Below are 16,544 nucleotides of genomic sequence, written 5' to 3'. Positions count from 1 at the left end.
TTTGGCAGGTTTTTGCTTCCGTTCGGGGACGAAAGCTGGTGTTGGGTCTCCGAGTCAGCGTTTCAGTTCACCCCAGAGGTCAGAGGTCACGGCTCAGACTGGGAAAACCATGTCTTTACTGATTCATCTGTGTCATCGGGCAGGATTTTTGGAGACAGGGGGGAAAAAACAACGCTCAAACGATGGCGTCCACATACTTTTGGACATGTAGTGTATTACTGAGAGTAAGCAACTAAAGTGCAGCTTTACATTTATGAAATCAACCGTTTCGACAGGATTAGCACGGAGCTAAAGGGTTTGGATGAAGAAAAAAACAAACTCTACATCCACTTACTAACACTTGAATGTCACCGTTTCCCTCAGAGTTTAACGGATGTTTCGAGTCGACTCCAAAAACTGAGGAAAACAGAGCAACAAGAACGGCTGCTTTTGCAACTTTTACCTTAAATCTTCGTATTTCAATATAACAAAAGTTATTTTTTCATTTATCTCATTAGGTCAAGATATCATTATGTTACATGTAAGACTCAGATCAGCAATTTTGTCATTACAAATTGCTTTTTGTTTCCTACAAGATAAAGATAAACCCAAAAAAATAGCATTGTTATCTTGACATTACTGAACTAAGGCATAAAAACTACAAGTACAGCTATTCTAAGTTTCCAGAAAATGGCTGTTCGGTGTTCCTCAACTGCACATTACTTTGAGAAAACACTCCCAAGGACGCTCATACAAAGTGTAATTCCAAAGTTATAAAATTGTTATATATAGTAAACCTTTATTCTGTTATTGCTCCTTAATGAGACCAAATTTCACTGCTAAATGAGAAGATTTTGGGGGTTTTATTGGACAAAAATCAGGCCATTATATCATTAAAATGATGCTGTTTATTGTCATTAACATCTGGCAAATTTAGAATTCTCAGTAAAAGGTCGATTTGGCTGCTTTTTTTTTTTGTTTCTGTAAAGGGACTGAAGTGGCTCCAGTCGTACAAACTCAGAGCTGAGGATGGTTTTTAGTAAGAAATTAAATAAATAGTAAGAACATGAGGCCACTTATCGGTTTCTGCAGGTCCATAAACATCTTCAGAAAACCCTTGTACCCACTAGAATAAAAATATGATAGTTTTTTTTTGTAACATACATAATAAAATGACGCATGTATGTGTATAAAGAGCAGATAAGAGGGTTGTTTTTGGCTGCATGGATTAAAAAGTCCAAATACTTTCACCTCATTGAGGGAAACAGCGGTTTAGTTTTGTTGAATGAATTTTTAAAGGTCGCAGACGATGAGTTTAGTGGAAAACAGACGCTGCTCTCTGACTGGATGTTAATGCTAATCCATGACAGATGTTTTCAGGAATTATTGAACAGACTGTGATGCATTTCTACACAGACGTCAATCAGGCATTTTTTGTTTCATAGTAGGTCCTTGGAAGCACAACATATTACCAACACTTAGAACATTAAACGTGGTGATTTCACATGTCACACTCTGCACGGTAATTAAAAAAAAAAAAAAAAAAGGGAAATAAGACGGTTTACATTTGAGACAAAAAGGAATAACTGTATACAAGTGTTACAAAAACTATACTTCAGCTTTAAAAAGTATGTAAGTACGTACACGCTTTGTGTATTTAACAAAATAGCTCATACAAAACTTCAATACATGAAACTACATTTAAAGCATTTATTCATGTTCGCTTCACTAGAATCAGTGAATAGTCTGTAGTTTCCTTAGACGCCGAAGCCTAAAGATAGAAATGTGTGTATAGTTGTAGCAGAGAGCAGAGATAGAAACGGATTACAGAGGATATGGAAACGCAGATGATGAATTTAAACCTCATTAAAACGTCTCAACGGTGTGGGTCAGAGCGAAAATCCACCGTGTGACGTCAGTTTTATATCGACTGTGGATCGGTTTGTGATTTGTGTTTCAGGAGCAGCCTCGTTGTACATGTGTCGCAGTCGGAGAAGCCTACATTTCCCAGAATACTGTTATAATCTGCTGCTGCAAACCTGTTTTTGCATATTTGTGCTTGGGGGGTGTTTTTTTTTTTTTTAATTTCATGTTCAAGTTGCTGCAGCGTCTTTATCACTAAAATACGAACCTAACAGAGGCTCCTGAAACACAGCTCACACCACAGACGGCTGGTTGTCAACGGCTTCACGGTGGATTCGTCCTTTAACCCACAGGAGACACTTCGGCCTTTTCCACTACACAACAAAATAACGACCTGTAGTGACTACAACTCACAATGGCTCTGAAAGAAAGTCACGGTGAATACGCTGCGTCTTATCAGAACGACTCAGATCAGCCAACAGGTATTATTAGTCTGCGTTTGGCCACTTCATATCAACTTCCAGCTCTTTTTCTGTAGCTGTTAAACAAATATTTACCACCTAAACAGGAGCTAATGCAAACAAAAAGCTCATGTCTGATCTCATAAACACTGGTCTTTGATTTTCCATGTGAACTCCTGAATCTAACGCTATGTTCACACTGCAGGTCTGAATGCTCAATTAAATTTTTTTTTGCTGAAATCAGATTTTTTTTGTTCACATTATGATTCAAATGTGATGCCATCAGACTCATATGTGAACTGTCTATGGTCCTGAAGTGACGTCACAAACATTTACGCTGTGTTTATGGAAGTAAATATGGATTTTGTAGGGTCCCGCCTCCTTCAGCGCACAACTGTGATGCCTGTCGCATTTCGGTGACGTAAAAGTCAAGTGAAATGCGACATGATCGTTCAGACTGAAGTCACATGATTTAGGACCACATATAGAAATGGCCTGGGTCTGATTTGAAAAAAAAAAAAAAGAAAAAAAAGAAAATCAGATGTAAGTCACATATGAGCTAGAAAGTCAGATTTGGGCCACTTTTACCTGCAGTGTAAACACAGCCAAAGGGCTTTTTCACACCTTCAAATCAGCCGATGAGTTTCTAATCATAGAGTGTTTTCCCTTTAGTTCAGTCTGTTTTCATGCAAGAAAAAAAAAACATCAGAGTGAACCAAAACACAACACCACAAACCATGTGAAATCCTCAAATTTGATCATGAACCACTTCAGACCAAGACCAGGTCCTCTAAAAAGGTGTTTGCTCAGGTGTTTTACTCGTGATCACTATGTTCACATTTACACAAAATGAGAAAACAAACCAGAGTCCAATCTAACCACGGGTGAAAACTCTGTACCACACAAAAGCTGAAAAAGCCAATAATATATTAACAACTTCAGAAGTAATCATAGGTCAGTGTTTCTGCTGCCCCCAAGTGGCCAAAGACTATAATTACACCGACCTGATGTGGTCAGAAAACAGAAAAAACCAACCACAAAACCAAACCCGACAGGTCACAGGTCAGGATTGTGAAGTGGAAATGAGCTAAACGTGTCATCTGGAAGATCTGAATTCACAAGTTTAACCATCTATCATCCATCCTGCTGCAGGTCCCTTGAGCAAGACACTTATTCTCCAGGGACCCGTAAAGTGTCTCATTCCTTCTACCAGTGAATATGTCAAATATGAGTAAACAGCAGCGTATACACTTATTATTATAATGACATGAAACAATCTGAAATCTGCATCTGAAGTTAAGACAGATGGGAACGAACGACGCATGTTCATGTTGGACGTTATAATGTCAAAGTTTTAACACGATGAGACAAGAGAAACAGTAAAACAACAGGAAATTAACTCCCAAAATATTTTTCCTGCTGGTTCCCTGCTCAAGCTGTAGCTGTATGCCCTGATTTATGTAGAGACACAAGGATTAGAGAGATGCAAAATGAAAAAATAGAAATGTCTGCCTACTTGATGGAAAAAAAGTACTGGTTATAGAGGTAATAAAGTGTTTCTCTACAAACATTTCTCGCAAAAAATTATCCATGATAATAACTGGTATAAAGGACTGACGAGGAATCAGACGGATAAGTGGAATCAGAACTGGCGTTAATAAAATCCAAACGATACCAAACCCCAAAGATGTGGGGTAGAAAACACTTGGGTGTGTGCTGCCTGGACGTTCAGCCTCCACGTCACTGGTCCCGGGCTTCGTACAGCAGTTTGGCCGCCTGAGGAGGACACAGGGAAAAGACACAAAACAGCCCGGATAAAGTAAAAGAGCCTCCAATCTGGAATTAAAACACACCCTTTCATTTACAGAAGAACCTTTAATGTTCTCATCAAAACGCTGCATTACATTTTTAACCATATTCCCCTATTGTTAACAAATATTCAGAAAAATAACAGCTATGAACACAAGTGCTGTGTAAAAGGGGCTCATGAGGGAAAATGAATTTAAAAATGCATTGTGTCAGAGCAACTCTAAAACAAATGTGTGTTCCGGTCACAAGGGTTAAATTATGGAAGATGAATTAAAGCTAAGTAAAAACATAAACCAGTTTAAAGGAATATATAAAATACAATTTCTAAAAAAAAATATAAGGATGAGGAACAGCAGTTTGTTATAATTTGAGCTCTTTTTTAGTAACTTAGCAGCTGACCTGTTCTTTTTAATGGACTGTATATATTAGTCATGCAAAATTGTGGTAGGACAATATAAACTTGGCTTCTCCCTACTCTATTTCAGACATGAAGTGTTGTTGAGGAGCCAGTGAGGTAGTTGTACATTATGTGACTTGTATTCTATATAACAATCTGGATTGGTCTGTCTAGATTTGTGGTCTCTCATTGGCTTTTGTTCACCTTTATTCCTACTTACGTTCGAAAAAGTGTTTGTCATTATCACTATCAAGATGCGATTTGTAAGTGACAAACTGAATGAAAAAAATTAAATAATCACTCTTGTTAGTCATTTTTCAAGCATTAAAACCAAACTGAGGGAATTGGTTCTAAACAAATACCCAGCTTTGGACTGGGTGAAGTTATAGATACCATGATTAATCACTTTATCATAATAACACATATTAATACATAATTAAAGGTCCAGTATGTGTGTCATGTAGTACATTTACACAAGTTCACAAAGTCTGTTTCTTATTCAAGTTAATTAACCTTATTTCCTCCAGTGTCAAAAAGGTTCAGCCCTTACAGATCACTGTTGGGAAAAAAAAGTTCCTTATGGTTTCCCGTCATGTCATTATCTTTTCAGACTTTGCCCTTTCAGTGAATGTCCATGTTATATCATGACTCCTGAATTTCCACACAAACACTTCTAAAACTCATTTATCTTCACTGAGGAGGAAACAAAAATGGTGCAAATCACAGAGATGCCATTTCACATTAGACTAATATTATCACAGAACTGTTGTGTTTACTGAAATAAGGTACATTATTTGCAGTGGGAATTTTTTCATTTATAACAGACATGGCCGATTTGCTCAAGTTTCATATCACATATGACGAAAAATATTAGAAATTACCTGAGGTTCATGGGTGATACTCGTACTGTGTGAGTAGGGCTTAAGATTCAAGATTCAAGAATGTTTGTTGTCATTATGTATACACGTAATATTTACCTCCACCAAGGAACGGCAGAGGTTATGTTTTCATCAAGGTTTGTTTGTCTCTGTCAGCAAGATAACTCAAAAAGTTCTGGATGAATTTGGATGAAATTTTCAGGAAATGTTGATACTGGCACAAGGAACAAATGATTACATTTTCGTAGTGATGTGGGGGGGAGCTGATCTGGCTTGGCGGAGGCTCTGAGTACTTTTCTATTTAGACAGGTAGTTCTTGGCTAAGAAGGTGCAAACTTAAATACTCAGATATATTAAATGAAAACAGTATCAACACAATATGAGCACGTAATACAAAACACACTATAAGAATATGTACAACATATATAAGAAAAAGAAATGTAAAAACAGGATCTACAGTGGAATGCATTATATGTGAAAGTGAAAAGTAGTTATTTGTAAATGGAAACTAGTTAAAGTGCCTTTAAGTCCCTCTGACTTCTGATTTGACTCCACAAACTAAACTAACTTTGATTATAACCAAAAGCAGAACAAAACCTGACTGGTTACTAAAGTAAAGTGGTTAAAGTTTAGTTTGTACTTTAACATAAAATTTAGTCTAAATTGTCTAAATGTCAGTCTAAATGTGCAGGAGACCCAGGCCGTACCTTGTGCATGGCAGCCAGCCATAGCGAGGCCACCTTCTTGTCGTCGGCGGCCTCCATGCGGAGCTGCTGGGCATCCTGGCTGCCCATGGGTTTATAGTGGAGCAGCATCCCACTGGCCCGGGACGTCCCCCCTGGACACACAAACACAGTCAGAACTCTGGTTCAGGGTTTAGTCCAAAGGCCTGACCCCTTCAGTCAGGTCTAACATTAAACCTACTGGTTTAAGAGCCTTTTCCAACCACAGAACACAGTCTACAAACTGTTAAGTACAACACAAACCTAATACAACAAAATCTAATTAGACAGTTATCTACACTTGGATCCAGATACGTAGCAGAAAACAAACTTCTCCTATATATATATATATATATATATATATATATACACACCAATTTGTTTTACAAAATAAACTTTAATTCCACCTTTAGTTCAGAGGAGTTTTAGTCCGCTCTTGTTATTTTCAGTTAACTTTTAATCTGTTTTCTTAAGAAACTAAATTTAATCTAGAACTGTGATTGAATTTTGCTTGCATTTGCACACAACAGAGGTCAGTTATGTACTTAACTGAGTGTTCAGTGTAGATTAAAGCGGCGGTGCTCGATAGGTTTTTGGTGTTGCTAGGTAAAAATTTTATTGATGACCTTCCAGCAGGATCTGAATTACACTCTACACTGTGGAATATCTACACTGAGGAGCAGATTTCAGTTGCTTACAGGTGTTTTTAGACAAGCAGGAGGTAATATATGTGATTAAAGGCTGTAATTATTGATCAGTTTTGAGATTTTGTGACTCCACTGCTCTACTCTGTCCGTAACTGACACAGAAACTTGGAAAAGTGGTGAAAGAGAAGCAAAAGCAAAATGTCTGTTTTTTACATTCTGGTGTTTTTTTTCCATGATTTCAACTTTTGAAGCCCTAACAACAGTCCTCTTCTGCGATCAGTGACAAAGATAATTCAGATAAATTTGACTAAACTACACTACATTTGGATTAATGAACTAGTGTTTCTAATCCTATTCAATTCAAACAAATATAAAAAGTTAAATCATGTGAAGGAAAAAGGGAATGACACTGGTAAACTTAGATAATAATGTTGTGTTTTTCCATAACTGAAGTCTGTGACATTTGTTTTTACACCACATGGATAAATTCAACAGAACAAACCTCCTGATTATTGAATTCATGTGTTTCATTGTATAAAATAAATCAGATATTGCTCATGGATGTAGAATCAGACCATCCTATAGGTGAGAGTGAGGATGTTTTAGAATATCTGTGTTTCAAGTACAGTACAGGGAATCAAAACAATCAAACTAAATATCCTTCATGGGACAGTTTTACCCACATTTCTGCCTCTGTATGGAATTATTAAAATCAATCTCACAAACGTGCACATGCAGTCGTAGAAATGTGTCACAATGTATGATGGGAATCATAAGAGAACAGAAGAGGAACACTACAAGACAAAGTGGTAAAATCTGACCACGTAATGAAACAAACATCATGATACGAGGTCAGTAACGGTCAACACTGAGCTTCCCAAAAGCATCGACATCGTGTTTTTGTTTCTATATGAGGAAGATCATTTCTTGTGTCTGATTGTGACAGATTTTTGTCATTATTTATACAGTACAGAGTTGTGAATCAAGAGCTGAGCAGAAATCACATTAAAAAACTCCATCCTGAGTTTCTTGAATGTGTTGTTTGAGCCCAGATACAGAGATTTACTCCATTTGTCCACAGAAGCTGCTGATAATTCCCATTTCCCAGTCAGTGTTTCAGTTCATCCCAAAGGTGGTGGATGGGGTCAAAGGTCAGGGCTCTAGGAAGACTAAGGGTTGGGTGTGTAGAGGCATTTCCATTTCTTATTTTGTATTTTTCCTTTACATATTAGTGTTATTACTCCTACTAATATGATTGTATCAAATTAACTAAGCTGCTGCGAAGGTGGTGGTGAGGGGGTGGAGTTGGTAATGTTTCAATGGATTGTCACTTGTACATGTCTCTGTCTACTTCTCTATTGTGAAAATAACAAAAGAAAGAATGTTTAAAAGGAAACAGGACAATCATTTCACCACAGCACACCATGGTCATTGCATGCTGCAACATTCAGACTTGAAACAAATGAAATTCAAGGATGAAATTTAAAAAAAAAAAAAAAAACTCTGGTGAAAAATGAACATATGCAAGAATTTTGGAGTAGGATAATTAACACAATTTCCAATATTATCAAAGATATCCTAGTGTGCCCAGAGATCTGTATTCTAGGTCTTATTCAGGAAACTTTAGCACTTAGAACTCATGAAAGTACTGTAGGCTGGTGAAGCTCAGTCTGATACATGCAAAGCGTCTTATAGCTAGACATTGGAAAAGTGCTGATTGCCCATTGTTGAATTCATGGATTGTGGAACTCTCATCCTGCATAACTACTGAAAGGCTCATATATAAACTCATATCTTCCACAAGATATGGAATTCATTTCAAAAATATTTAGAATCAAGGTGTGATATCTCATCATCATCATAACTTACAAAGTGAGGCCATACCCCTTTTTTTTTTTTTTTTTTTTTTTAAATAATGATGTTTGATTATGTATCAGATATACAAAAATGGATGTTGAGAAGTATTCAAGTCACTATTACTTATATTGTCTGTCAATTATTATTTTGTTATTTATTTTCACTGCTGTTTCAAAATTCAGAGGTGGTCTTGGGTGGGTGGGTGGGGGGATTCTGGGGGTTTATGCTCAAGGGAGACCCATACAATATTATCAGCTCATGTCAGAAAAGATATGTAATGTGTTAAAACCTTACAAAAGATATGTGTTAAAAAAACAAAACAAAAACACTGGTATACAAAGGCTTAAAACAGGGGATGAACAGACACTCACTGGCCACTTTATTAGGTACACCTTGCTAGTACCATGTGCCCCTTATAAAGATTCAGCATGTGTGGTCACAGATTCTGTCCTGCATTCCTCAGTTGCAACAAGTGGTTATTTTTTGAGTTACTGTTGCTTTTTTAATCAGTGTTTTTCCATTTATTTCTGTCGTGATCTGTAAAACCTAGAGCTAGATTGTGTGTGAAAAGCCAAGGAAATCAGCAGTTTGTGAAGTACTCAGACCAGCAAATCTGAGTCAACCAAATCATTTTTCATCTTGAAAATGTCTATGTGTCTAAATCCACCAAGATGCTGCCGTGTGTTTAGCTCGTCAGATATTTGCAGTAATGAACAGTTAAACACATGGACCTAATAATGTGGTCAGTGAGTTTATAGAAGTGGAAGATACATTGATCTAATGTTCTTAATGACAGGTTAAACTGTTGATTTTTTGATGATTTTTGTTTGAGAAGTGTCAAAACCAGCTTTAAGCCCAGTGTTATAGAGTTGCTTCTATTAGTTCTAACTAAGGGGAAAGACACAAAACAACTTCAATTTAAAGTTAAGAAGTTGCAACCTGTAAAATCTGGGCATTATGTGTGAAAAATGACAAGTCCGTCTGAATAAATATAATCAGCAACAGCTTTTAAGAGTTTTTCGGGAGCTTTTTCCTTGTTGAGGCTACAAGAGGGTGTTCTATAATGTACCTGGCAAATTTGCAATATGTAACATTTGGTTTAAGTAATAAAGATTACTTGAATTGGTTTGATTAATTGATTGTTTCTGCAGGTTTAGACAAATTCAATTTAAGACTTTAAGACCTATTTGATATTGTATCACACTGGAGATGGTCTCTGTGGATTCTCCATGATGATACTGGGCTATTAGAGATGTTTGCAGGCGACATTTAACAGCAGCTTAATGTGTTTCAGATTTTAACGCTTTTAAATCCAAATTTCCTGATTTTCTTTCAGTGTCCAGCAGTGTTTCAAGTTGTAATTTTCACCTTCATCCAACCAACTATCAGACATGTAGTTATGACATTTTAACCCATAAAGGCCCAAACATCCATTGAACAAAATCGTCTACTGTTGTAAATGTTTAATACCTGTTGATCCACTAATTCTATCAATCCATGTGAATAATTGTTCTAAAATACAGTTTGTCGTCTTTTCATGATCATCAAATATGACCCATTTGGACGTTCAGCGGCTCCGTAGTTACCATGGAAACACTGTCATCTTCTACAAAATTGATTCACCAGTAAAACCCATGGAGTTGGATCAATGGCAGTGGATGGAGACACTTGTTTTTATGTTCAGTTTATGATATATTTCACTGAAAGTCACTTTTTCTTCAGTTTTCTCTGTTTTTGATATAATAACTCTCAACTTTACTCTGATTTCATAGGAACATTTACATGACCAGTAAATTAAATACAGGAAAATACATGATTTTCACTGAAAAAATGCAAAATACAGAGGATAATGTTATGATAAATCACTTAAGAAAGGTTAAATACAGAGTAAAATTCATTTGGGAACTGCTATAAAAAGGTAGCACTGGGTCTTTATGGATTAATGTCAAAAATTCCGATTGAACGAGTTGTTGCACTGATAAACTCATTATCACACATTTCTCTGGTTGGATTTCAGCCTTTTAGTCCAATCCCCTGTCGCAGATACTGTCATCATTGTGAAAAATGTACTGTATAAATGCAGTGTGACTTTGGTAAAACTCTGATTAATTCACTGTCGAAGCATCAACTTTTATAAATCTGACAGATTAACACACATCACTGAGGATCACAGTTCTGAACGGTGGGGTTATTGAGTTAAAACTAGTGCAGATTCATTTTCTCTTAAGATTTTTGGGCTTTTGGGATTCAGTGAAGAGTGTTTTCATGCATGCAGGAGAAAACAAGAAACCAGGTCTGAAAAACACAGAGGGGATGGAGGGACGGAGACGAACAACCACACACTGACGGCAGATGTGTGGAGTGAATCGACGCCAACCTTCAGAGATACAGTGACTGTCCAGCAGACTGGTGTAAGTGTGAATGTCATTCTCTGAGCACAGAAGAAGAAGAGGAAGAAGAAGAGTCGGCCCGCCAGAGTGAAAGCAGACACAAGGAGACAGTTTGTTAGTGTTACTGCAGACAGAAACGTAAAATTAGTCAGTGGATTCATGTCAAGTCAAGTTTCCAGCAATGATTATGTGTTTATATAAAGTAAGTTTTCATGTTTTATTTAAAGGGTCAAAACACGTTATTTGAAATCTCTCTGACGGGACATTTTAGAGACAATGTGACAGATTAGTGTTGCTAAATGACTTACATTTTTACTTTTAAATTTATTTTTGCTTTAGTTGGACCACAAGGGATTATCCAAAACAAGGAGCTACTTTATATTGAAATAAATGTTGGAATGATAATCAATTAAAGTTCGCTCTCTGATGGGACATTATTGTGTTTTGACCCTAAAACGGATTAATGTGTTATATAGTCTCACCTCCTGGACTCGTCCCATCTGTCAGAATCTGCATACTGGAGATCCGAGACAGCTCCACCTCAAAGTGACTCTCACCGTCCAGGAACAAATACCTGATGTTTGAGGGGAAAACATATGATCATAGTGTTATTTTACTTTCCAAACACAGTGAAAATGAGCTGGATTTAAAAATTAGGTGCATCCTAAATAACTATGTCAACAAATTTAACAAAATATGGGAGCCTCTTTTACAGTGCGTGAATATGTTACCTGGCCTGGAACTGTAAATACATTTTACTTGTTTATACTGTGACTGACCTGTTTATTTATTTATTTTCTTTCCTTAAATGTACCAAAATGGACTGTCTTGAATGTCAAATGTTGAAAAGTTCTATAAATGCTGAAAAGGTCTACAAATAAAGTAAAAAAAAAAAAAAAAGAAAGAAAGAAAATGAGCTGGATTCATCAATAAAAACAATAAAACATAGAATATAGAACTGGGTTTGTCTTAAATTCATCCGGAATGAAATTGTGATCACTTGGAAAAAAAACAAAAAGGAACCTCCACAATATCTGCATTTGAATAAATACCTAAAAATATTGATACAGTACTTTTTAATATCAATACAGTATTGTGAAATGAAATATTGTGATATATTCCAGAACCGTTATTTTCTTACACCCCTAGTCAAGACTTCCAACGAACATTTCTCAGAGTACGCCATAATTGTTTATCAGCAGCAGTGGTTCTAGTCCATACTGAAAATATGTCCAAACTTCAAGCCAATTACCTAAAACGTTTCAGTTGTTGGTTGTATTAACAAACACAAGTGGCTGAACAAAAACAGAGCAGCACAGCCAACAACCTGGAGGGGGTGGGGTCATTTGCATTTAAAGGGCCAGCGCTCAAAACAAACTTTCTCGAGTCATTACTTAAAAAATAGGGTTGAAGATGGACCTGCAGAGTTAAATTAATGAAGAATTCAGACCCAAGCAGAGCATTTACAGTTTATGTAGACCACAGGGAGATGTTTTAAAATGCAGAATTCTATTTAAAAAAGAAAAATATCACTCCTTTAATACTTTTAAACCCAAAGTTCCTGATTTTCTTTCAATGTCCAGCAGTGTTTTAAATTGTGATTTTTAACACGATCCAACCACGCACCAAGTCAGTCATGTCAGACATGTACTATATAACATTTTAATGTCTAAAAATTAGATTGAACGTCTTGTCAAGGGCCCAATGAAACCCTGTGAAGGACACTGAATGGTTGCAATTATAAATCATTATCACACATTTCTCTGGTTGGATTTCAGCCTTCTAGGTCAATCCCGTCACGGGCATATCAGCCAGTGTAAGGAATATTTTTCAATCTTTTAACAGTTATCTGTGAGTGGTGAACCTGCCCTTGACATCAGAAATATTCAATAATGTAAATATGAGTACTAAAAGCAGACTTTGCTTATCCTGTATGAATGTGCCACATGAAACAGATGAGGGAGGTTAATTCACAAGAGGTTCACAGGTTATACCAGTTACACGTGAATGGTAGGACGTCTGTCGTTATCAGAAAGAAGGCAAAAAAACTGAATATTTCTTGCAAACATAGTGATATAGAGTTCTCTATTTGACCTCTGGATAGAAACAGTGGCAGAGTATAAAGTACATGGGTGGATTTTTGATGTGGGTGTATATAAACATGACTATTTTGGGCTCAACCACTGAACTCCAGAACTCTTCTCCTTTAAAAAGAGGCAGATTATATTACAGTTACATTAGTAATCAGATACTATGAGACACTGGAGGAAGAAGCATCTGTGTCCTTATGAAGAAAGGTCTACACATCTGGCTGCTTATGAAAGACTGACATTCTCGACTAACCTGATCATTGCATGCTCATATTTCCATTCCCTGCCTTTACCCTTTATCGGACAAGTGACTATTTTTGGTAATCTTCGAATATATTACAAGACAGTGACAATAACAGTTATAGTGAGGACAGCAAGGCAACAATCTCAGGTCCAATGTGGTCTCCAGGGTCTGTAAGGTCCACCTCTGCATGAACAGTGAGTGGACCTGCTTTGTTAGGTACCATGAAGTAATGGTACTAATGTAAGGAATGATGTTCAAAAGGATCATGTGGATGTGGACAGGGGTCTGGAGCAGCACTTATGTTGTTGGAATGTTCCAAAAGTGATGTTCTAAGGTTCTAAAATACATGTTCCTTTCACCTTACATGTGTTTTTCTTGTATTTTTATGTTTACTTCTTGGATTTTATTTTTTGCCACTTATGGCTAAGGAACCAAATATGGTATCTTCATTGACCTTGATTTTCTACATCTCAATAAAACATTTTGAAAAATTTCACAAAAGTAATAAAGTCTTGTTATGTCCTCCAAAAACATGCTAAGGTTGAAATTTGGAATTTCAGAGTATTTCTATGAGTGAATTATAAAGGGTTAAAGGTCCCTTCAGTCCTGGAGAAATAGATATAGACTCATGTTAATTTTTTGTGGGTTTTATTTATTTTTTAAAGAAATTTAGTTTTGATGGGCCTTTGAGTAAACCGTTTCATGTGCATCTTATTCCTACGTGTAATCATTCAATGAAATATTAATTGCAAACAAACAGTGTAATGTGACTTAAGTTTTTAGTTGTTAAAATCTACATTTACTCCGTTTGCAGAGCTGACCTGTGGTTGTTGGAGAGGCGACACGTCATAGTTTCAGACTTCTCTGACGTTCCCAAAGTGACGACGAATGTGCCGCCTGGAAACAGAAAAATGACTATTAAACAGTTAGAAATGACTAAGGCCCAATCCCAATTCTCATTTTCACCCCTCCCTCCTTACCCCTACCCCTTGCACTTGGCAATACCCCTTGAAATGGAGTTGAAAGGGGTAGGGGTTGAAACATTCTTCTATGAAATGAGACAACCCTTGGAGACCTGATACGTCATCATCAATCATCGATGCCCCTATAAAGAAATGCAACAACTTTGTTTGCGAAACAATTCACCATGCCGTCAGAAGCTATAACCGTCTCTATTCCATGGGCTTTGGTCATCTCTTTACAGCTATCAACCACAAACCACAGAAATGCAATCTATAACACATTGAAACGCTATTAAACAGTTGATCAAATGATTAAGTTGGTTACGAAGAAAATACTTAAATTTGTGTGTTTCTTACATCACACTGCTGCACTTTTTTGCTGTGTTTACCTCCATCTTGCTGATTATTCAAATAGAATTATGGGAAATTTCTCACACCCTCCGTTTATAGTGTGGTCCTGAAAAATCTCCGTTTCGAGGGCCAAACAGCCCTCCCCCTTAGCCCTCCCCCTCTTACTCATTGAGAATCGGGACACCCCTACCCCTTGACATGAACGTGCAAATGGGAGGGGTAGGGGAAAGGGAGAGGGGCCAAGGGGTGAATTGGGATTGGGCCTGAACAACCTCCAAGTAACAAACAAAAGAAAAATACATTTTTTCTTTTAACAGCAGGAAGTGACCTTCTACTCAAATGTAAACTACTATTTGTTTACGTAGACGTCTGTATGGATTCCTGTTTTACGATTGTATTCGTTCCTGTTTTCTGCTGAGCTGTGATCGCTCATCATCAATATGGCATAATATCCCAGCATGCATCAGGCTTTACATTGCAGGCATTCAGGCCGAATGTCGCCCTGCAGCATTGAGCTGCTGATGGAGAGTATTTATAGCTCCACACTGACCCACAGTGAACAGCAACACAATGAGGGGGCAGATCATTTCACAGGGACAGGAACACATGAGCACCTGTTAAACACTGAGCTGTGGGTTTGTGTGTGCTGTGTTCATGGTCTTTGTTCAGTTTCACTGCATTAACACAACCAATGACATGGACATCAGCCTTCAATACACCAAGGACACAGTATAACATCTGATAATTAATACGTGACAATAACTGGACTAATTGTAACTAAATATTAATGTTTCCTTTACTTTACAGTTTCAGATATACACATCTCCATGAAGGTTTTAGAAGTTTGGATGTTTTGCTTTTACAGATAATATGGTTCAGCAGCACACGATTAAGTACATTAAAATAATAAACTGAACATAAAGTATGTATGAGACAATAGAACAGGTGAGCAATACATTAAAAAGAGTATTTAAGACTTATTTTCTTTAATTAAAATAACCAAGGAAAGAGTCTAGGAATATTTTACAGTATATACCTCCAGGACAATAATACAGAAATAATTAATACCACCACATAATTCTACTTAGAACGGTATTGGTTTAAGTTGTTGGAGTAGTTATTAATAAAATAACCAAGTAAACAAAAATATATGTCAGTATAAACAGCACTTTTCATTTCTGTTAAGCGCTGCAATAGGAAAAACTACAGCCCTCGAATACTTCGAAGTGGTGTAAAAACTTATGTATACTTCTCTCTCCTTGTGTGTTGCATCCTTTGCCCGAGTTACCTGAGTAAAGTTGCTGTTTTCTACCAACTGCTTATTTTTACATGTTGGTGATATTGAACACAGCTCTGTTACTAAAGCCTTGTGAAATGTTCGACCTGTAGATGCTACAAGTGGCCGTTGGTTTGTTTTTATTTTCATTGTTAAACTATTTCCACACCACCATCTAGTCACTGCGCTCTTTATTTACAATGCTCGCGTGACAGCTGACGTACAGTAAACTACACTGTGCTGCAGTTCAACCAGTACGACCAGTTAAAGAATAAAACTTTGAGACTAGACTGGGAAATAACTAGTTTCTGGTGGATGAAACAATAAAATAAAATAGTATTCTCACTGCTTTAAAACGTAACCACAATGTTTTATTTTTGAAAAAGCCAACACTATAAATCAGGAAAATGAAAGTGAATCCTCCCGTGAACAGCCTTCAGTATTATCTGCGGTCTCCGGTTGAACTTCTCACCTCCCAGCAGCACTTTGAGCTGCTTATCATAGAACTCCATCTCTCTCTGGGAGACCAGGCTGCATTCTGCACACTGTCGAACCGGATCAACAAAGCACATTCGCGGCAGCGCCACCTTCTTACTGCAGCATTTATCGCAGAAACAG

The 16,544-nt window shown here is 37.0% G+C and overlaps 1 protein-coding gene across 3 annotated transcripts in view; it reads right to left on the bottom strand.

Annotated features, from left to right (window-relative positions):
• Nucleotides 1-16,544, bottom strand: part of zfyve21 (zinc finger, FYVE domain containing 21) — a 22,459-nt gene continuing 5,915 nt past the window's right edge. Inside the window, exons 3-8 of one of the 3 annotated variants that reach the window (XM_030126868.1) lie at nt 16,399-16,544; nt 14,159-14,234; nt 11,486-11,577; nt 10,991-11,044; nt 6,095-6,225; nt 1-4,079 (exon numbers count right to left, since the gene is read on the bottom strand). The exon at nt 16,399-16,544 is cut by the window's right edge and continues 23 nt beyond it. In XM_030126868.1, coding sequence (XP_029982728.1) covers nt 4,044-4,079; nt 6,095-6,225; nt 10,991-11,044; nt 11,486-11,577; nt 14,159-14,234; nt 16,399-16,544 — 535 coding nt within the window. In that variant the 3' untranslated portion in view covers nt 1-4,043. Of the gene's footprint in view, nt 4,080-6,094; nt 6,226-10,463; nt 11,045-11,485; nt 11,578-14,158; nt 14,235-16,398 lie in introns of those variants that run through there. The other 2 variants (XM_030126870.1, XM_030126869.1) reach the window with 2 other exon arrangements.

Source organism: Sphaeramia orbicularis, chromosome 22 (assembly GCF_902148855.1).
Source record: "Sphaeramia orbicularis chromosome 22, fSphaOr1.1, whole genome shotgun sequence".
Lineage (NCBI taxonomy): Eukaryota > Metazoa > Chordata > Actinopteri > Kurtiformes > Apogonidae > Sphaeramia > Sphaeramia orbicularis.
This window is presented reverse-complemented; position numbering and strand designations above follow the sequence as displayed.